The sequence below is a fragment of the Humulus lupulus genome, chromosome 8, assembly GCF_963169125.1.
Source record: "Humulus lupulus chromosome 8, drHumLupu1.1, whole genome shotgun sequence".
NCBI lineage: Eukaryota > Viridiplantae > Streptophyta > Magnoliopsida > Rosales > Cannabaceae > Humulus > Humulus lupulus.
The window spans coordinates 99,975,547-99,997,766 of record NC_084800.1 but is presented as its reverse complement, the minus strand read 5'-3'; the positions used below and the strand labels follow the sequence as shown (position 1 = coordinate 99,997,766).

Genomic DNA, 22,220 nt, shown 5'->3' with positions numbered 1-22,220 from the left:
CCTTTTTCTTTCTTCGACCTCGTCGATTTGACATCGAAAATGGGCTCAAATATCTTCTTGCTCACACCTCACTTTGTGCTCGCGAATCAGCCGCTGGTTCTGAGTTAAGGGAGATTCTAGACTTGGAGTTGTTGGAGAATAAGGGATTGCGAGCACTGACCCCCACCGATTCTCAGAATTCTATGACATCTAGCAAGAAAGAAAAGGGTGAGGGTCAAGCATACAAGAAATCAGAGTATGATTTTGGCGATTCGGGCTCGAGATCACGGCGTAAGCTCGATTGAGACCGAGGTCTTGAAAGGACAATTCAAATTCAAGGAAGAACCCCGGACTATTATAAAGTCCGAGCTTCGAGCGTGCATCTTACGCGAGAATGGGAAATTGTGGGTTCATTTTAAGAATCCCGGATTTTCAGGGGAAAAGTTGACGGTTACTCAAAAAGGTGATAATTTTGGGATTCGTGCAATTTAAAACCCTAATTCAATACCCCATTTCTTGGTTTACATGATACATTACCCATAGTGTAAAAGGTAAAAACCTACATTTTCATTTTTTGCACTAAATCTGGGTTTGAAACCCATGATTTCAAAAAGAAAAATTAATCCAAAGTGTATGTAGTATTAGCTAAACTACATTGCTAAGGTTACAAACTAGTAAATACATTCATAAGGGAAATAAGTATGTAAAAATACATGAAAAAAAAATAAAGAGTGAGAAATCAAGAAATAGGAACTTACACAGAGAAGCAACTTGCAGGTATAGTAAGGTCAACGATCGAAGGAGCGATGTTAGAGAAGCTCTCACAGAGTCGAAAATACCATGGACAGTTTGCGTCTTTGGTTTGGAAAACATGCAAAGATGAAACACACTTTTTAAGTTTTGATTTTTCTCTCTTTCTCTTTGAAAATTCAAGACACGAAAGTGAAATGAAGAAGACAATGTGGGCGCATTTATAGGCCCCAGAGAATGTCAAGGGTCGAATTGATCTGGACCACTGGCCAGATCCGGTATCTGATCGAACGATCGAGTGAAAAAGTGGTAATGGCGACAAAAATTTGGCAGGCGAATAGACATGGGTATGGTAAAAAGGTACTTGAGTACTCTAATTGAGCAACCCATGGTTGACACGTGTCCACACTCGAGTATATTAAGTGGCTCAGTTTTTTATGAAAGCAGTTCAAAAGTTTCCTTCTCATAGGATTCGAACTGATACTTTTGAGGGGACAAAATGTTACACCCTGATTTCGAGATGGGAATTGTTGATCTCGAAACTCAGGCTCGTAAGGCGTAAGCTTGAGATTAGCACGGTCGTCATGTAAACCACAAGTCAAAGACAGTCTCGCTAAGGCGGCAAGTGGCAACTTTGGATTATTGAGCTCAGAAGTTACGTAGTCTCGGAGGTGCTCCAAGATTATAAGTTAAGCTCGCAATTCACAGCAGCAATGGTTCAACACTTGCATAAACTTCTTGATTCATTTCCTGCCCTTAGACAAGACGTTTGAGCTCGGGAGGTGTAAGCTCGAAGAAGATGGTTTCGTCAATAATTACTTGTTGGGAGCCTAGGCGAACCAAGATAATGAGCTCGTGATAGGCAAACGATCTCGAAGGCATGTGAATCTAGCGTCGAAGCTCGTCGGCTATGTGTGAAAGTATTTATTGTTATAAATTCCCTATGCTTAAGGGATCTGATGTAATTTGTTATTAAATTCCACATACACTACAACAATTACAGGCATTAGCGGCGTAGGTATTAGCGGCGGGCTCAGTTCACCTGTATTGTATAGGTTATTAGCGGCGGACTAGGGGGTCTACCGTTAATAATGTTCGAGTATTTAAAAAAAATAAAAATATTTATTTGCGGCGGACTTACTAATATTAGCGGCGGATAGTCCGCCACTAATATACGTAATAAAAAGCCCGGGAATTTTTTTTAAGTTTTATTAGCGGTGGATAATCACCTCTATTAGAGGCGGACTATCCGCCGCTAATAGTATTAGCGGCGAGTAATTACTTATATTAGCAACGGACGACCCGCCGCTAATATTATCTACTAGCGACGGACTATATTTAATAGCGGCGGGCCCCGCCGCTAATACTTTTACGATTTAACACCCCCATCGTCTCGTTCTCCCAAATCCCTGAAACGCATTTCTCCTCCTCCATTTCTCCTCCACCGATCCTCGATATCTCTCTATCTCGGTATGTATATGTTTATTTATATATTTTTTCGTTTTGATATTAATTCTCAGGTCTAGTATCAAAACCTTGTAATGAATGGTCTCAGGTCTCTCTCTCCCTCGTGTTCTTTCAAAGAGTTCGTCTGTGGTGCTCCTCAGTCCCATCCTCCCAGTGGTTCTCTTCTCTCCTCGGTTCGGACGTCATCCACCTTAGCCTCTCGGCTACGCCCACTCTCTTTCTCAATCAGGTAACACAATGACCCACAAGCACAAAATTACATCCATATCAGTTTTTGTTATGTTTTGCTCTCTTCAAGGGGAGTTTATTATCTCCACAGTTAGAATTTGTGTATAATGTAGGGTTGTCTACTCTGGTTTTTTTTTATTTATAATATTAAAGGAATGTGAATTTTAAGTTTCTAACAGTACTCACATGAAGGTTAATCCTAAATTTTACCAATTTATAATATGAAATTGGTAAATTTTACCAGTTTTTGTTATGTTATGCTCTCTTCAAGGGGAGTTTATTATCTCCACAGTTAGAATTTGTGTATAATGTAAGGTTGTCTACTCTATTTTTTTTTTTAATTCTAATATTAAAGGAACGTGAATTTTAAGTTTCTAACAGTACTCACATGAAGGTTAATCCTAAATGGTCTCAGTCCCTTTGAAAGAACACGAGGGAGAGAGAGACCTGAGACCATTCATTACTTTATTGAAGTTTTTGTCCCTCTAGATTCTGATGTAGATTTCTTGTTATTTTCTTTTTTGTCCCTCAATTTTTGACCCTCTGCTATTTTATGATGTTTTTTTTCTTAGTCCGGAACATTAATATCAAAACGAAAAGTATCAAGTGTTTGTGTTCGGGACATTACTCTCAGTTCTCTCTTTCTATCTCTGATCAGGTAAGGGTTTTTTTCTTTCTCCCTTGCAAATTTCTGGTTTTTTGTTTATTAATTTTGGGTTTCTATTTGTGATTCTAATGTTAATGTTACTCATTGAGAGTAATATATTTTAGTTTATGAAATATAATTTATTTTGTATGAACCCTTAAGTACCGGTCATTGGAAAAGATTTTGGGTTCTTAGGCCTTGCTTACTGATTGTGAAATTTTTATTCATTTTTTAAGTCTTTTCAACAACTATCTAAGCCAGCATCTCTCTCTCTTTCTCTAAATATATATTATTTATTTCTTTAATTGTATATGTATATTGGTAATGAATGTATATATATATAGGAGTGGTACAAACATATGTAGAAATATAAATAAAATGTTTATCACCCTTTCTGCCAGCCGCACAGAGTGGTACAAACATAATAAGCAATCTTATTATATACAACGAAAAATAAAAAACCCTAGATATACTGCAATATAAATAATATTCTTGGTCCCAGATTCCCAAGTATATATTAACTCAACGTTCTTTTTTCTCAAATGTTTATATTTGTACTTGTCTTATATAGATTCGAGAGAAATATAAAAATAATCAATTAATATATATTAAAGCTAATTAATTAGTAGTTAATGATATATATTCATCTTAATTTGTGGTCAGAGTACGTACGTCCAGATAATATTTATAAGAGTATTATTATTTAGACCTGCTGCTGCTGTTGATTTATTCTTTAATTATAAAAATATATATTTATATAATGAATGTAATTAAAGATATTGCTTTTGTTGTATATATTATATCAATAATTAAAAAATAGTAACGTTACAATATATTCCAATACTATTAAAACACGTACCACTTGAATTGATTTAATTCATTCTTATTATATTAAACTAATAATTAGTTTCATATTTGAAAAATAAACTAGATTTAATTATAGTAATAAAATTAATAATAAAAAAATGTTAGTATTTATTAAAAAATTATAAACATAAATTTTAACTTACTTTAAAATTATTAAATTATAATTATTAATTTGGTAATTATAAATAGAAAAATAATTTAATTTTAGAATAATTAATTAAGTAATAAGAGATCATAAAACTCAAGTTTGTCCAGGAATAACAATTCTCATAAGACATCATAAAACATTTAAAATAATAAAACTTTTTAAAATGATAGGATTAGAACAGTTGCCTTTTTCTTCCCTTTCTTATACTCTCTTATAACACTTTAGATGGCGATTAACAAAACTTGGACAACATTGAGAAATCGTGGTTGCCAAGAATATTGGAATGGCTTGCAAGCTTTTTTTAGGATGGCGTCGGAACATAAAGATTCTGATGGAAGAATTAGTTGCCCGTGTGTGAGATGCAATAATAATATATTTAAATCTTTGGATGTTGTTTGGGCACACTTATTCGATAGGGGTTTTTATCAAGCTTATGATAAGTGGATTTTTCATGGTGAGGTGAAAGAAATTGTTGCTGATGAGGTGGCTGATGAGAATGAAGACGATGAAATGATTCACGTTGTGGAAGACTTCCTTTTACCGACAACTGAGGAAGTAGAAAGGGAACCTGGTGAGAGTCAGTTTTATGACGAGTTATTTGAGGAGATTGAAGCGGGGTTGTATCCTGGATGTGATTGGATTTCATCCCTTAACTTTTTATCAAAGTTATTGCATCTAAAAGTTAGAGGGAAGGTGCCTAACAAATATTTGATGAATTGCTGAAGTTGTTAAAGCTTGCCTTCCCTAAGGAAAACAAAATTCCCGGATTGTACTATGAGGCGAAAAACATATTGAAAAAATTAGGGTTGGGATACGAGTCCATTCATGTGTGTCAGTATGATTGCTGCTTATTTTACAATGAGCATGCATCTAAAGAGACATGTCCAGTATGCGAAAGTAGTAGATGGATTAATTCTGAAATGACGAAAGGAAAGAAAGTGTCACACAAGGTGATGCGTTACTTTCCGTTGACACCTCGGTTGAAAAGATTATACAGTTCAAGGATTACAGCGAAACACATGATATGGCATCACACCGGGAAATCAAAAGATGAAGGGGTGATGCGACACCCCGTGGACGACTCTGCGTGGAAGGACTTTGATGTCAAGCATCCTGATTTTTCAAGGGATCCCAGAAATGTTCGTCTGGGCTTAGCTGCTGATGGATTTAATCCATTTGGCAACATGAACCTTGCATACAGCATGTGGCCTGTAGTGTTGGCAAACTATAATCTGCCACCTTGGTTGTGTATGGAAGACAATTATTTCATGTTGACCCTCCTTATTCCTGGGCCAAAAGCACCAAGTAAGGACATGGATGTATTTCTGAGACCATTGGTGGATGAGTTGAAGGATCTATGGATTAATGGAGTTGATACAAGAGATAGTACGATCAACAGGATGTTCAAGATGCGGGCAACCCTTTTGTGGACAGTGAACGATTTTCTAGCTCGCAGTAGTTTTTCTGGATGGAGTGGTCAGGGATACAAAGCTTGTCCTACGTGTAATGAAGACACAACTTCCATCTGAGTGATCGGTAAGACATCTTATGTTGGTCATAAAAGATTCTTGCCAAGTACTCATCGAATGAGAAGAGACACCGAGTTCGATGGAGAAGTTAAGACAAGACGTCCTCCAAGACGGTTTACTTGTAAGGATATACTAGAACAAGTTAATGCTCTTGCAGCGCAAGTTCCAGGAAAACACGTCCAGTTTGGGGGTGTGAAACGTAAAAGAGGTGTAGATGAAGGTAATTGGAGGAAAAAAAATATCTTTTACGAGCTTTAGTATTGGTGTACAAACAAATTAAAACACAATATAGATGCCATGCATGTTGAGAGAATGTGTGTGATAGCCTCCTTGGCACCATCTTAGACAGTGATAAATCTAAGGACACCACTAATGCAAGACATGATTTGAAAAAGATGGTGTGAGAGAATCATTGTGGATTTGAAAATAATATCACCAGTATAAACGTCAATGGTGAATGGTACAAAGATGAGCCGTATATACTTGCTAGCCAAGCTAAGCAATTTTTCTATCTCGATGATCTACTTAGAGGTTGTGATTGGAAAGTTGTAGAAGATGTGAATCATCGAAAAAATTGGGATATTAAGGACAATTCTGATGAGGTTAATGATGTTATTGATGTTGTATATGAAACAAGCTCATCAAATTTTGTGTTGACTGTGGACCTCGGAGAGTTGATTATGCAATATGATCAACCTACTACATATGTTGGGGCTGATGAAGAGGGTGACGACGAAGTTGATATGTCAAAACATGAGGAAGTCGCAGATGCAGAGGATGAATTGTTAGTTGAGCTTTGTGAAGATGAAAATGTGTCTCCGATTACTAATGGAAATGATAGTGATTACTCTGTTTAGTTTTTGTATTTGTGTAACAGAACTATATATTGAAATATAATAAAGTTTTTTTTGTAATTATTATTAATACGAATTGAACGTGATATACCTCTAATTTAATTTAATGCTAATTACTAACTAATAAATTTTAAACTGAAGTATATAGAAACCTATCACGGCGGAGATGGTGGGGATCGAGACCCGCCAGATCCTTCTAGGGTAACATCATCTTGCGAGTTAGGTTAAATATTTCATATCAAAATTATTTTTTGAAATTATATTGTTAGAGAAATATAACAACAATACTGATATTGGTTATTGTTAATAAATTTTAAAGCCCCGCCGACGAGAAAAAAAGGTCGTGGCCTTGCTAGTAATAATGTTCTTGAAGAATGAAGGAAAAAAGCTAGTAAACCATTGGATCTAGAGCTTGATCCTGTGACGAACAAAGTGGTTGGGCAGGAGGATCAAGCTTTTATTCGCATGTTGGGCACTCTAGTTACAATTTTGTGTCCGGGACATTACTTGGATTTTGCTGATTTACCTCAATAGTTTAAGGATCAAGTGCTTGATCGTATGAGGGAAAAAAATTACAAATCTTGTACTTTTCATTATTTATTTCCATTATTTACAAAGTCATCTAAATTTTTTTTCTTAATGCAGTATTACTATAATATAGACGGTCATCCACAACGTGAGTCTGTTCTGACAACTGTCTATAAGGAGATGGGCGAAAGATATCGCGAGAGAAAGAACAATAGACATAAATACTTCAAAAATCATTATGCTAGACCAGAAGATTGGGAGAATGTCCTATCTAAGACACCTGACCATTGCACTAGGGAGACATGGAAGAATATTTGTGAGTTGTTTTTTAGCAAAAGATTCTTGGCTCGTTCCGCTAAAAACCAAGCAAACAGAAAACAAATGAAGTATGTAACAACATAAGGCATAAAATCGTTGGCAACCAAACGTCACGAATATGTAAGTGAAGATGTTAATTTAATATTATAAAATAACACATTCTAAAACATTTTGTTTATATTTGTATAGGAAAACCCAGATGTGCATGTTGTTGATTCTTGGAGGGATGCTCATATGAAAAAATCGACAAAATATTTTGTCAATGAGGCAGCTCAACAAGATTATGTAAGTGAATAGTATTGTTTTCTTGTTTCTATGTTTCTAATTTTTATTTATAATGTTATCTTTATACAGGAAAAACGGCGACAGAGGTTCAGAGGTCACAACTTGATAGGCAGACTCAACAAGAGAGTGAGGGATCTCTTAATGTATATGGCGTTGATTCGTCCCCGGTCGATCAATACGAGGTACTAAGTAAAGTACTCGGGGAGAGATCTGACTACCAAAGAAGAGTGGGTTGTAGGGTGAAAGGGAAGGCAAGAAAGACAACCTCCAGCTCTACAGATCAAAGTCAATCCCAAGCAAATACCGCTCCTACGCCTAATGAAGATATGAATACTATGGCTCTGATGATGAAGACAATGCGTGAGACGATTCAGATGGTGGTTCCTCAGCAACCCGGTAATCTGTATGACCCACGATTTGACAGTTTTCTGCAGAGGTATTTGCCACCACAATCTGAAGGTGGTACGTCTTCTCAAAGTAACACCGTCCATCCTCACCTTCACACACCGCCACAGCAGCAGTACCAGCCTCCTTCACAGTATCCGCCACATCAGCAGTACCAGCCTCCTCCACCGTATCCGCCACATGTGTCGTCACAACAACCTCCTCAGTATCAAAATCAGTACATGTTTGGACACTCTTCCCAGTCTCCGCCACTATATTTTAACTTTACCGATTTTCAAGGAGGATCGATGCAACATCCGCTACCTAATGTTAGGTATGGGGAGGTTGGAGGTTCGTCGCAGCAACCATATGTTCGATATGGTGAGTTTGGGGGCGGGTCGCAGCCACAGCCTCAGGATCAGTTTGGTGACCTCACGCTTGGACGATCTTCATAGCAGCCTTATATTCCTTCACCACCACAGCCACAACCACAACCGTCACCCTCACCGCCACAGTCACAGCCGTCGCCCTCACTGTCACAGCCACAACAAAATGTTGAAGATGAGGATAATTACGATATTAACCTTAATGATTTTATTTAGTTATTAGTTTATGTATTTTGATTAAATTAATGTTGTATTTATTTTTAATGACAATAGCGATATTGGCTAGTTTGATAAATATTAAAACTATTCACATTAATTTTAATGTTAGTTATGTTTAAATTAATTAATTGGTTATTTTGTTAAATTTTATTATGAATTATTTTTAAAAATATTTAAATTTAATAAATATTAATTTATTTAAAATTATTTTTAAAATATATAATAAAAACATTATTAGTGGCAGACCCCGCGGCTAATAATGCCGCATCTAACACAGGTATTAGCGACGGGATCCGCCACTACTCTCTGCCACTAATAATATCTTATTAGCGGCGAGTGTGTCAGTCCGCCACTAATAATCATTATTAGCGGCAAACAACTTGCGGCAGGTCATTAGCGGCGGACCATCCCACCGCTAATAGCCAAAATTCTTGTAGTGATATGATGGGATATTACTGCATACGAGATAACATATGCATTTAATGGAATTATATTATTTGATTTGTAGAATAACTTCCCGAAATATGTAGAAAGCGATTCGGAAAACCCCTCTATAATAGAGTGGGATAATTCATTTGTATGGATCGAATCATTGATATTGGAAAAAATATGTACAATTGCTTCCAGAAAGCTATCAGAGAATTCCAAAGAGTTAATAATACAGACTCGTGGACTAGGCAGATTTTAACTGCTGAACCACGTAAAAATCCTATCTATATTTTATATTTCCTCTGGTATATTTTGTTTAATTTCTCTTCTTCTCTAAGTTGATGAAAAACGGCGTCAACAAAATTTATATTAATATAATTATTAAATATCTAGTTGTGTATTATATATTATTATAATAATAATATTTTATAACATTTGAATTTAAATTTAAATTTATATTAATATAATTATTATATATGTAGTCTTATATTAAATATTATTATAATAAAGATATTTTATAATATTTGAATTTATATTAATATAATTGATAAATATCTATTTTTAAGTCAGTTTTAAAGGTATATTCAATTAAATATATAACATTTTCTATTTTTGATACTTTGAGAAATTATAACCCAATTTTTTGGTATGACAGCATACATGATAGTTATAGTAGGCATCCCGTTAATTTTAGAAAAATTCTGAATAATTTACAGGGCCGAAATCAGAGTTAAAATAGTTTATTTTTCACGTGTGTAAAAAAAATTAAGCATGCGTGCAACTCACTATTTGAACTCTGATTTCAACATCATAAATTATTCAGAATTTCTCAAAAATTAGCGGGATACATGTTATAACTATAATGTATGTTGTCATGCAAAAAAAAAATGTACTATAATTTTTTAAGTACCGAAAATACAAAATACTCCTATGTTAGGGTCAAAAATATAATTAAGAAAATTCTTAAATATATATATATATATCATCATAACTTATGAATTTTTTTTTTAAAAAAAAAAAAGAAAGAAAAAGATTGCAATATTCAATGTCTGCCATTTTCAACTATGACTATAGTCGTCATCTAAAACACAAAACGACCACACAAATTACAATCCACAAAATTATTGGGGAAAATTCCCAGCAACAAATAAAGATAGAAGACCAACTATTTGTGTTTACACCAATATATATATATATAGTATACATAATTCTCGTCAAAATATTATTAGGTGCAAAGAACCTCGAGATAGCAAAAAAGAGAGGTGGGTGTGTATAAAAAAAAAGTGAAGTGAGGAGAGGACGATCACATGATGCGTGTCAAGCACTTGAGAAAAAAGTTAGGAGGGAAAGACTTTTAGTTATAATACATATAGGAGAGGAAAGTTTGGATGTTTTGAACGAAAATATACACAAATGAGATTCAAGTATTGGGATATTTGAAGCCAATCTGTACTTACACTTCACATCATCACCTTTCACTTACCAACACAACTCAAACCAAGTCCATACCATACAAATCTAAATTGTCTTTCTCAACGCTCAAAAAACACACATGATTTGGATACCACCACTGCCTATGAATGGCTATAACTCTCCCTCTCCTCCATATATATTGCCCACTATTGCTCTCTTCAACAATATATAATGTATCTTTCTTTCTTGCTTTTTAGTCCCATTCACATTTTCTTTTTAAGCATAGGACCCACATTTTTCTTTTTTAAGAAAAACAATCGGATCTAAGAGATTTTTTTAAAAAAATAAAAATAAAAAAGAAGAAAATCAATGCTTTTTAAGATTTATTTTTAATTTATGAATAAATATATTATTATGACCCCCTTTTCTTATTGTGAATGGTGAGTTTAAAAAAAAAAAAAAAAAGTAGGGTAGAGTAGAGTTGGATTTATATTCCTAGTAAATTTGTGTGAATGTTGTATTTTACATTGAATAATTTTATATTATAGATATTTTAAATTTGTATTCCTAGTACGATAGGCCTTCTTATTCGAGCTTTACATAGCAAATTTGCATTAAAATCGCATTAATTACATAATTGTTTTTCTCTTGTTGTCGTCATCATTACACTATATGAAGCATGAATTATATCTTCTTCTTCCTTTTTGTCTAAAGTGGGTTGGGATTCAGTGAAACCCATATGATTAATAAATAAGAAAATGTCCCCCTACCCCCACCCCATAATTAATAATAAAAGTTTTTTTGTTTATTTAAACATAAAATAGTAAAATATCCCACTTAACAACGCGTTAAACCAGTCAAATAAAGCATATCAAAATTATGATTAAGTTTAAGAATTTTGGGTATCACCAAACCAAAAAGCAAGAAAAATATGGGTCATTGCATGACATGATTAGGCTAGTGGACAAAAAATTAGAGGGTCCACCGCTTAAGTCATTCTCTTCTCAAAGTTAAACCTCTCTATTTGGTAAACATCGGTTTCATTATTAGATGATTAAAGTGGGTTTTATAGCGAATTAGACACTTCTTCAGTTGAGACAAACACATAAATTAATTAAGCCAAAGAAGAAACATATTGTGGGGTGGTGGCCGACCTCTTATATACATATCATACTAAAAAATTATCTACTGCTTTATTCCGAATCAATCAGGATTTATTCCTTTTGTGCTTCTCTCACATATAAATATAATCATCCAAAGAAAAACTGGCGTTGGCCATTATCTATATCTAATTATATATTTCCCTTTTATATAAATACATACACAAAAGTATCTAACAAAAAAATCATGCTTATCTATAGCTACTAGCTACGTGAGGATTTAACCGTGCGATGGATGAGGTAAACCTATAATAAACTTGTCATATTTTTTTTACTTGATGTGACTAGTTACAAACCAAAGTAGACATTATTTTCTAGTCAAAACTAAAAAAAACACACTAATGATAATATTTACTTTTGTATTTAAAAAAAAGTGACTAAAACAGTAGGGCACAGGCCATGTGCACCGTAATTTTTTTTTTTTTTTAAAAAGAGAAGAAATATCATTTAATTGGTGAATCAAATATAAGTCTATTACAAGAAAAAAAATATCCAAAGAGCAAAATTAACCGATATATGCATATCAAACTATTTACAATAATCACTGTAAAGAAAATTCTAATATAAGCTTATGTAGGATCTTATTTATATAAATCTATATGCATATTTTTTATTGCTCAAAATAATATACGATAGAAAAATATAAATACATGCATAAAAGTGATTTTCATACAGAGATTCGTAAATACAATAATATAATCATTAGAGTACTTATAAAATGCGTAGCAAAACAATGACTACACCATTTGAATTCCCTAACATTTTATCCTTATTGAATACTAGGTATTGCAAGGAATGGAATCCAAACCGCTAGTAAATTTTTACCTTGTCAAATTCAGCTTATCTAATGCATTCTATACACTAGTATATATAGGCAATTAGCTAGGACATAAAATAGGTTTTAGTTACCCATTTTGTTTAATTATTTAATAATTATAATTAATTAAATACTTGTCAAAATCAACCAATTATAATTTTGACATTTATTTAATTTATTTTATTAATATTAATATCAATTTATCAATATTAACAAACTTGTCTCAATTGGCTATAATACTCTCTTTTTGAGACTTTGCAATAAAAAGTTCAAAGTTTCTTCTATTTATTTTCTCACAAAATATCAATAAATAATTTAACATTATTTATTTTAATTGACCTAGTCAATGTGATATTTTTATAATTAATAATTATATTAATTATTCAAAACTACTAGGTTCATTTTGATAAGAGATGATATGGGATCTATAGATCCATGAACTCAAGCTTCAATAAGTTACCGTGAGTTTATTTATAACAAATAATCTCACTAACTTATTAATTCCCCGTGATTCCACTATAGACTCGGAATTGCACTCTTGAATTCATAGAATGTTTTGCACCAAATGTAAATATATTATCCATTGTTATAATCATAACCGTCATTCAATCCTCTATAGATGATCTACTAATGAGACGAGTGCAAATTACCATTTTACCCCTCATTGGTATTTTATCCTTAACTCCCACTAAGTTCCTTGTAAATGATATTTTCGTAAATTTAATTACAGAAATGAGTACTCTATCATTTAACACTTGAAGCAAGCTATAAGGAAATCATCATTTCACTTCTTAAACAGAAGCTATAGATTTCATATCTATGATAAATACTCTCACTCAATTATACTACCAAATCTCCAATATGTAAGTATGAGCTACTCTGTAGGGGTAAGCTTGTAACAAACAAATCAAAAGACTTGAATAATACAATTAGCAGAATATTAATCACTCAGAATTAAGATTGAATTGACTTATGGTCAACGTTGTGATATGATTAGATTAGATAATAACGATACTTACTTATCTTGTCAATAATCAATATCGGTCCAGTCCAATGTGACAAAATACATTTTATCTTATCTACTTGGTCAATGTCCTGGGTATGACATCACACCAGATGTGTAAGTAGATCTTATCATAGATTACCCAATTAGTAAAAATCCGGTGTACTGATTTAATCTTAGGACAAAATGCTTTTGAACATATAATTACAATTATAACCCACTGTGACTGAGTCACTATAATTGTAAATATACATATGTTCGGGATTTTATAAACGTTTGTATTAATAATAATTAATCATGTAAACAATGCAATTTGATTGAACAAAATGATTTCTACTACTTTATTGATAATGAATGAATTACATAAGAAATGTGGTTTTATAAGGGCATAAAACCCAACAACTTCAACTAAATGTCTAATTAGCCACAAGCAATCAAGCTTCCAACGAGTGCGAAGTAAACTAGGTTTCCTTTTCAAATGGGCATATGATAGATCAACCCCACCAATGGCCATCAACCAATAATCTTCCAATAGAAGGCATGAGATAACAACTCCATTACTTAAACTAGGAATAATGAAAATAAAACAACAATCAACCATGTTTTTAAGCCTCGACACTAGATATTAGAATGTCACGTAAAACAGGGGCAATGAGATCTGACAGCCCTAAGATCTGACAGCCAATGAGAGAAAAATTAAGACCTCTAAAGAAGTGATTTGCACAGATCGAATATCCACCAACCACCTAATAGGAATCAAAACAATCTTCCATCGTCGTTATAACTACTACTTCCATTAATCTAGCAGGGCGGTGGTTGAAATATACTATTATTTTGAAATTTATTAAACAAAACTATGCATAAAAACAACAAAACTAAAATAAAAATCAACCACCAAACCTGTGTAGTTTCAGATCTGCTACTTTTCATCCACCTCCATAGAATATTATCTCAAACCAAACATAAGAGGTAAAAGATTTAAAGCAGCCATCTACCATGCTCATCTCACCAACCCAATATGCAAAGACATCATCTCAGTCAAGCATGACTAAACGTACGAAAAATATCGGAACCTCTGTCCGAAAAGAGAATATGAAGAAGAAAAAAACTCATTAAGCCCTAGTACATGTGCACCGTAATTTAGTTAGTAATAATAAATGGACAAAAGACACTGTTAATTAAAGAAAACAACTATACATACTCATTTACCTCTCACTCACCAACCCATTGTACCATGTCAAAATAAGCAATTATGAGGCCAGGTATTGATTTCTGACATTTGGAAAAATATAGTTCGGTAAACTTCAATGCTGCATGATACTAAATCTTATTTGATACTTATATATACATATAGATATATTCTTTTAGATTAAAAAGTAAAAAAAAAAAAAAATTACTTTATTAATATTGTGGGACCGTGGTGAAATATAGCAGATTCGATCATAATTGACATACCAAATTTTTTACCAACAATTTTTAATTTTACGTATGAAAAGGGTACGGAAACCCTACCCAATGAAAAGCATATACTCACTCATATGGTGAAAATTGGTACCAATAATTGAATTGAACTTTTGTAAGATGTCCTTTGGATAAAAAGGGAAAGTCACGACTTGACTCCAACCCAAAAATATTTGGATTAAGTTGGAAAAATTAAAAGCTCAAAATGCTTTGAAAATAAATAAATCAATTATTGTCTATCCAAACGGTCATCCATAGTGTTACTATACATACTTTTAAAAGAGTCAAAAGATTAGTTAGAAAGTAAACCGAATCTGAACAGGTGGGATTGTAAAAAAGCACTGTTTTAGATTGGATTGTTCTGGCTTGGGTAAAATAAGGTTTGTATAATAATAATAAGGTTAAAGAAAACATCAGAAAAACACTGTTTAAGATTGGATTGTTTTGGCTTGGGTAAATTAAGGTTTGTTTTGTATAATAATAAGGATAAAGAAAAACATCAGAGGCACCCACTTCCAGTTCGGATTCTGAAAAGGTCTGCTCCCAATACGGCCATAATTTCAAGACTCTGATCATAGTATAACATGTATCAATATATTATATTTATTTATATATGATCGTGAACGAAAATATTAGATTTATTTATTATTTAATATTTCTCATATATGTAGTATAATAACTACAAATAAAAGAGAAAACTAGTTTATACCTCTCCGAGGGAAATGCGGGCGGGCAAGTGTGAAACTGAGTTTAGGAGTTGCCATTTCTTCGTGGCCACCATGTGGGAAGAAAATAAATAATATTATTAAAATTATTAATTAATAGATATTGATAAAAAGAAAGAAAGAAAGAAAAAAAAAGTCAAACGTAGTAAGTTATCTAAATAACCAGCCGTTATCTATAATTTTGGCAATAAGTTTTGGCCTAAAACAAATGGCTGCGTTCCTACTTGAAGTTGAATTAACATTAAAATATAAATAAAATAATTTTGAGTTTTATTTCATACAAAGAAAAGACATCATGATAATAATACAACCACGTTTGAATCCTTGCACCCAATATTACGGGTCAACTTGCGTTCGTTTTCGTAGCACATTTTAGTCTCATTAGTCCTTCTTACGTTATTTACAATTTCAGATATTGCTGATCATCTCATGATCCTAAAAAGACTCATAACATATTATTATTTTTATAATAAGTCAAATGAGAGATCAATAAAAAAAATAAAATAAGCCAGCCTAGTTGGAAAAGCCCCCGCGAGATACTTTCCTCTTGTATAAGAAGATCCCTCTTTTATAGAATCTACCTCTAATAATAACCAATAATCCTATATCGCCAATACTCTTCCACACTCTCTCTTTACATACATATATATAAATATATATACACTACAGGACTATAATAGATTTAATCAGAGAAGAAAAAACACAAATAGGAACTGGGCTGTAATTTAAAAAAAAAAAAAAATTAAATTAATAAGATGGACATGGAAGAGCGGAAGCCAAAGGCACTGACTCGGCTCAACACGTTCGTCGCCAACAGCCGAGTCGGGAAGCGATTCAAACTCACCGAACGAAACTCCAACTTCACCACCGAGCTACGAGCAGGCACGGCTACTTTTCTCACCATGGCTTACATCCTCGCCGTCAACGCCTCAATCCTCACCGACTCCGGCGGTCCTTGCAGCATCTCCGACTGCATCCCTCTCTGCTCCGACCCGTCCATCCCCGTCATCAACTGTACCAGCTCAAATCTCACCGTTATCCAACCTGACTCAACATGCAAGTTCGACCCCGTCAACCCGGGATACACCGCTTGCTTAGAGAAAGTACGGAAAGACCTCATAGTCGCCACCGCAGCTTCGTCCCTCATCGGCTGCCTCATAATGGGTATCTTCGCGAATCTTCCTCTTGCTCTGGCTCCCGGAATGGGTACTAACGCCTACTTCGCTTACACCGTAGTCGGGTTTCACGGCTCGGGTAATGTCTCATACGAGAGCGCGTTAACTGCCGTTTTCATAGAAGGTTTGATCTTTTTACTCATCTCGGCAGTTGGGTTTCGTGCCAAACTTGCCAAACTCGTCCCAAAACCGGTCCGGATCAGCTCCTCTGCCGGAATCGGACTCTTCCTGGCTTTTATTGGGTTGCAAAACAACCAGGGAATCGGGCTAATTGGGTACAATTCATCGACCCTTGTGACACTCGGAGCCTGCCCTCCCTCCGCACGGGTATCACTTGCGCCCGTGAAAACGTTTGCTAACGGAACGGTATCTCTGATCAAAGGCGGAGGGGTCTCGGGGGCGATCATGTGCAGCCGAGGGCGAATGGAAAGCGAGACATTTTGGCTGGCAATGGTAGGCTTCGTTATCATCGCATACTGCCTGGTAAAAAACGTTAAGGGAGCTATGATATACGGCATCGTTTTTGTGACGGCAGTTTCGTGGTTCCGAAACACGAGCGTGACGGCGTTTCCCAACACCGCTTCGGGGGAAACGGCGTACCGTTACTTCAAGCAGGTGGTGGACGTTCACCCGATAGAGAAAACGGCGGGGGCCCTGAGTTTCAAGAGCATGGGAAAAGGGCATTTTTGGGAGGCGCTTGTAACGTTTCTATACGTGGATATACTAGACACGACCGGAACCTTGTATTCGATGGCGCGTTTCGCTGGTTTCGCTGACGAAAACGGCGACTTCGAGGGACAATACTTCGCTTTCATGTCCGACGCCACATCAATCGTGGTGGGGTCCCTATTAGGCACGTCACCCGTAACGGCGTTTATTGAGTCGTCTACGGGAATAAGGGAAGGTGGACGAACGGGACTAACGGCGATCACGGCGGGCGGGTACTTTCTGTTGGCCTTCTTTTTCACGCCGTTATTGGCTTCGATACCGGCGTGGGCGGTGGGACCACCGTTGATTTTGGTGGGTGTGTTGATGATGAGATCTGTGATGGACATTAACTGGGATGACATGAGAGATGCGATCCCAGCGTTCGTTACGTTGATTTTAACACCGTTGACTTATTCGATTGCATATGGGCTGATTGGAGGGATCAGTACCTACGTGGTGCTTCATCTATGGGATTGGGGATTTGCACTATTGGCAAGATTTGGGATTGTAAAGGGCGTAGAAAATGGTATTGTTGGTGGGGTGAATGGGTCACATAATAATCATCATTCTATAGAAGATGCAAGTGTAAAAGAACTTCAAGCTTAAGTTTTAGAATCTCATACAACAACATGAGCATAGGAGATTGTTTTTTTTCCTTCCTTTTTTACCAATTACATATAAAATTCACCTATATTGGGTAATGTTCAAAAAAATTAATTTTGGATGTAGGAAATTATTTGGGTGGGAAAAATTTATTCATGTTTTATGTAAATGGTATTTAGTTTGTACTATAAATATATATATATATATATGTGTGTGTATGTATATGATCATTTTAACCTTTTTCTCACTTATTAATGAATGAATGCATGCTTGTCTAATGTCTAGTCACATTGTAATTTTGGGGAAGAGGTAAATATTGGGAGAAGTATTAGGTGATGGGTGGGAGTGAGTTATTATATTCATCTAAATATTGGGACCATCCTTCATTGGTTTAAATTCTGCTTGTCTGGCAAGCATTATATATATTTTGGCAACAAATATATGTAATCTACCCAATTATAAATAATAAAAAAGGAAATGAGATTTTGCTTTGATACACTTATAGGGAAGGGGATGTACCTTAAATGTTTTGAAACATGTCATCATTTCAAAAACAATTATAATATGATACATAGTTGTCATGATGGAACTTTAAAATTGTTGAGACGACATATGTTTTCTTAAACCAGCAAGGAAGTGTTGTGAGTGGTCCTATTGTCAATGTTGCTTGCTTTCTTTCTCGTCTAGCTTTCTAACCATTAATTTTGGAGTTGAACTCAAGTTTATATCAATATATATATATATATATATATATGGTCCACCCATTATTTGAAAAGGACATTAAAGACATTAAATTTTGAAAGGCCTAGGCACAATTGTTACAGTCACTCTAAAATATCTACACTAAACATTTATTAGAAAATTAACTTTGGTGGATCCCTTTAAAAAAAACTTTGATGGAAATGGTGTTGTCCTATAAGGATTATGGATATAGTTGTTTCTGACTAGATTTAGATTTTTATATTTTTCTTAAATATGCTTTCAATTCAAAGGGTTTCGATTTGGTGACAGATTTTCTCCATACAAAGTTATATACTACTGTAATTGATGTAAAAAGTGGCATTGATGTATTTATTATATTATTTTAAATAAAGGATAACTTTTTATCTGCCACAACACTAATTGTGTTATATAAAAATAGAGTATGATTTAATTAACTACTCGCACTAGCCGTCTATTGGAGAAATCAAATCAACTTTTAGATATATGGTATTATTGGAAGTGGCTCTCCAGGTTTGAGATAAAGATTATATGGATAATTTGGAACATTTATTTTCTTCTATTATTGATTTTGCCACCAAAGAAAGAAAGCCACAACTCAAAATGCTCTATTAAGGGGACCATTTGTCAATAACAGAAGGGATTTCAGTCACTAAATATACGAGCATATATGTAGACCAAACACCTGGCCCTTTGTTTTATATACTAGTGGGAAATTAGCTGATTCAAAGGTATTAAAGTGCACCAAACTAAACTTTTAACTCACCTCGAGAATAAGAGGTTTATGGCGTATAGAAATTAGTGATATTTTCTTAAAGGGGCACCTACGTACATGTATAGAGACAGAAAGATTCTCTTAACAATGAAGAGCTTTACCAGATAATTGGTTGTTTAAGCTGATATTTGGTACCATGTAGCTTAGAAATTAGACACCTCATTATTCTTTTGTTTTGTTAACAAGTAATTAATATATATATGTATATAATTATAATTATGTAATGTACTAAGGAAATATATATTAGTAAACAGATGATATTGAAAAAGTAGATAAGGAGGTGGGAGAGAACATATTCTTGACGTGGTTCATTGTTGATCCGATATGAGAAACATGGTGCATGTGTCTTTATAATCTGCTTAGTTTTGATCCCTTTTTTTTAAGCATCAAAGCTAACACTTCCCGTCCACTTGAGAAACAAATAACCAAACGTAATGAAATGTCTTGATGATCATAATCGGGACACATATGCAGGTTCTCTTGTGAGGTGACACCATTACTACATAGACATGTGGCATATATTAATGTTTGTACTTCTTGTCCCAACACCCATGCCATGCCAATGCCAATGCCAACGCCCATGCCAATGCCAATGCCATGCCATGCCACCCTTCTCTCATCTTATCAATATATAAATAAATAAAAGTGGCATTAGGATAAGAATTTTTGTTTATTGTGATTTTATCAATATGGGATGTATATTGGAATGAATTAATACTACTACTATTATTATAGTGAGTATCTCTTTAAGTTTCACTTTTTTCTTTTTAGTATTACAATCATATATATAATGCCACGTAATGATGATAACAATAGTGTATAAACATTGTATTATTAAACCAAGACTTAAGTAAAACTTAATAATGTATATATAGCTTCAATGGTGGGTGCATGATTTGATCATATATATATATATATATTATTTTTAGTAGATGAATAAGACTGAAATGAAGCCATTTATTAGAGAGTTGGAAAAAGAATTTATACAAGTCCTATTTATGGCTCCCTTTATATTTTCAAATAAAAAATTTAATAGATAATGACTTGTAATTGAAATAAGACCACCGTCCGAAACCTAATTAATGGCGAGGTGAGTGGGGAGTTGTTGAGTTAATCACCAAGGACTAAGTTCGGCAGATAAGCCTACAACTTGCAATTGCTAGTACAAGGCAAATCTTATCCATCATGATCTATATTATTTGTTGGTGGTGTAGCACACATGCATAACTTTTGCTACAGAGCCTCAAATATTTGTTTTTGCTTAGATGACCTTTTTGGAGACTACAATTGTGCTGACTAATAAAATATTAATAATTATTACCATTATTCTCCATATAAATCCCACCATTCTTGGGTCATCACCCATGTGAGAAGAAGCTAGCCTTTTTTAAATGTGTGAACGCTCAAATAACAGGTAATATGACCAGAATTTCGAGCAGGTGAGCGATGAATGGACCTCATGCCCGAGTACGGGTATTACAACTCCAAGCGGAGTGCTCAGCATACGTGCAAGGAATGTGCTTGAAACCTGGAAAATACCACCAACGAGAGCAATGTTCAAGCCAGACGAATAGAATCATTAAAATGTAACTCTAATTGGTCAACATTTACCAATTAAGATATTTATTTAGTTTTCTTTATTTAACTTTGAATTAATATAATTGTAATAAACAGGTAACTAACCGAAATTAGGGAAATTAGGTGTAAAGGAGCACGAAAGTTACTGACAATGATGTCCGTTTCGGCCTACTTTGGCATTTCTACTATAAAGTACATCAAGAAGCTTCTAATTGCAAGGTGTTTGCGAGAGAAGGGTCCACATCAGAATTTGCAGGTAATTAGTCGCCTTCTTTGTAGGAAAAGACCTTAGGCACCACTTCTTCCACAGCTCCCGCTATGGAACAGGATTAGAACCTGCAATACAAAGACTAACCATGGAGGTCACCGAAACTGCTGAACAACCTCTGAGAAGGAAGAAGAACAAGTTGCGGTTGAGGAACAATCGTGGCTGCACCTATCAAGTTACACGTTCTTTCTGTTTGCCCGCTTTGATTAGGCTTTATTCCCGAGCTCTCTTTTTAAATGCTTTGGTGGAGCTGGAGAAGCAAGGCTAGCCCTTATTAGTAAAGCGTCGGCCTTAATGTTAAAAGGGCACCAACAATGTCCAACAACACTTTATATGGCATTCTGTTATTAGTGCAATTTAATATCAGGTTTCACGCATTTTAATTCAAAATAAAATATGTGAGTCTTAATACTAAATTTAAAATAATGTTGGCACCATGAGATAAGGAGATAATACTCCACAATTAATGTAATAAGGAGATAATCCAACCCACAAAAACACTAATGAAATCTTGACTACTAAAAGATTGACAATATAATACTCCAAAAAATATATATTAACTTTTTGAACCTGAACTACTCTAAATTCATCTTCTTTTATGATTCAAATCTTTAAAAATATTCAATTTATCACCCTCTTCCTAGTTCCTATATATAGCTATAAACATGCATGTCGTAGACAAAATCTGTCACCAACAACACAGTACAATTGAATATATCTTCAAATACCATATAGTTTTACAATTATATATACAAAAACAAGTATTACTAACACACTAGGACACAAATTAGTGATTA

At 34.3% G+C, this 22,220-nt stretch overlaps 1 protein-coding gene across 1 annotated transcript; it reads left to right on the top strand.

Annotated features, from left to right (window-relative positions):
- The first annotated feature begins 16,118 nt into the window (after positions 1-16,118).
- Positions 16,119-18,366, top strand: LOC133798229 (adenine/guanine permease AZG1). The gene has a single exon (XM_062236449.1). It carries the CDS (start codon positions 16,352-16,354, stop codon positions 18,083-18,085), a length of 1,734 nt encoding a protein of 577 aa, XP_062092433.1. The 5' UTR covers positions 16,119-16,351; the 3' UTR covers positions 18,086-18,366.
- Positions 18,367-22,220: the final 3,854 nt, after the last annotated feature.

What these genes read in the sequence shown, in the direction of transcription:
- LOC133798229 (XM_062236449.1), top strand. Translation starts at nt 16,352, where the DNA reads ATGGACATGGAAGAGCGGAAGCCAAAGGCACTGACTCGGCTCAACACG.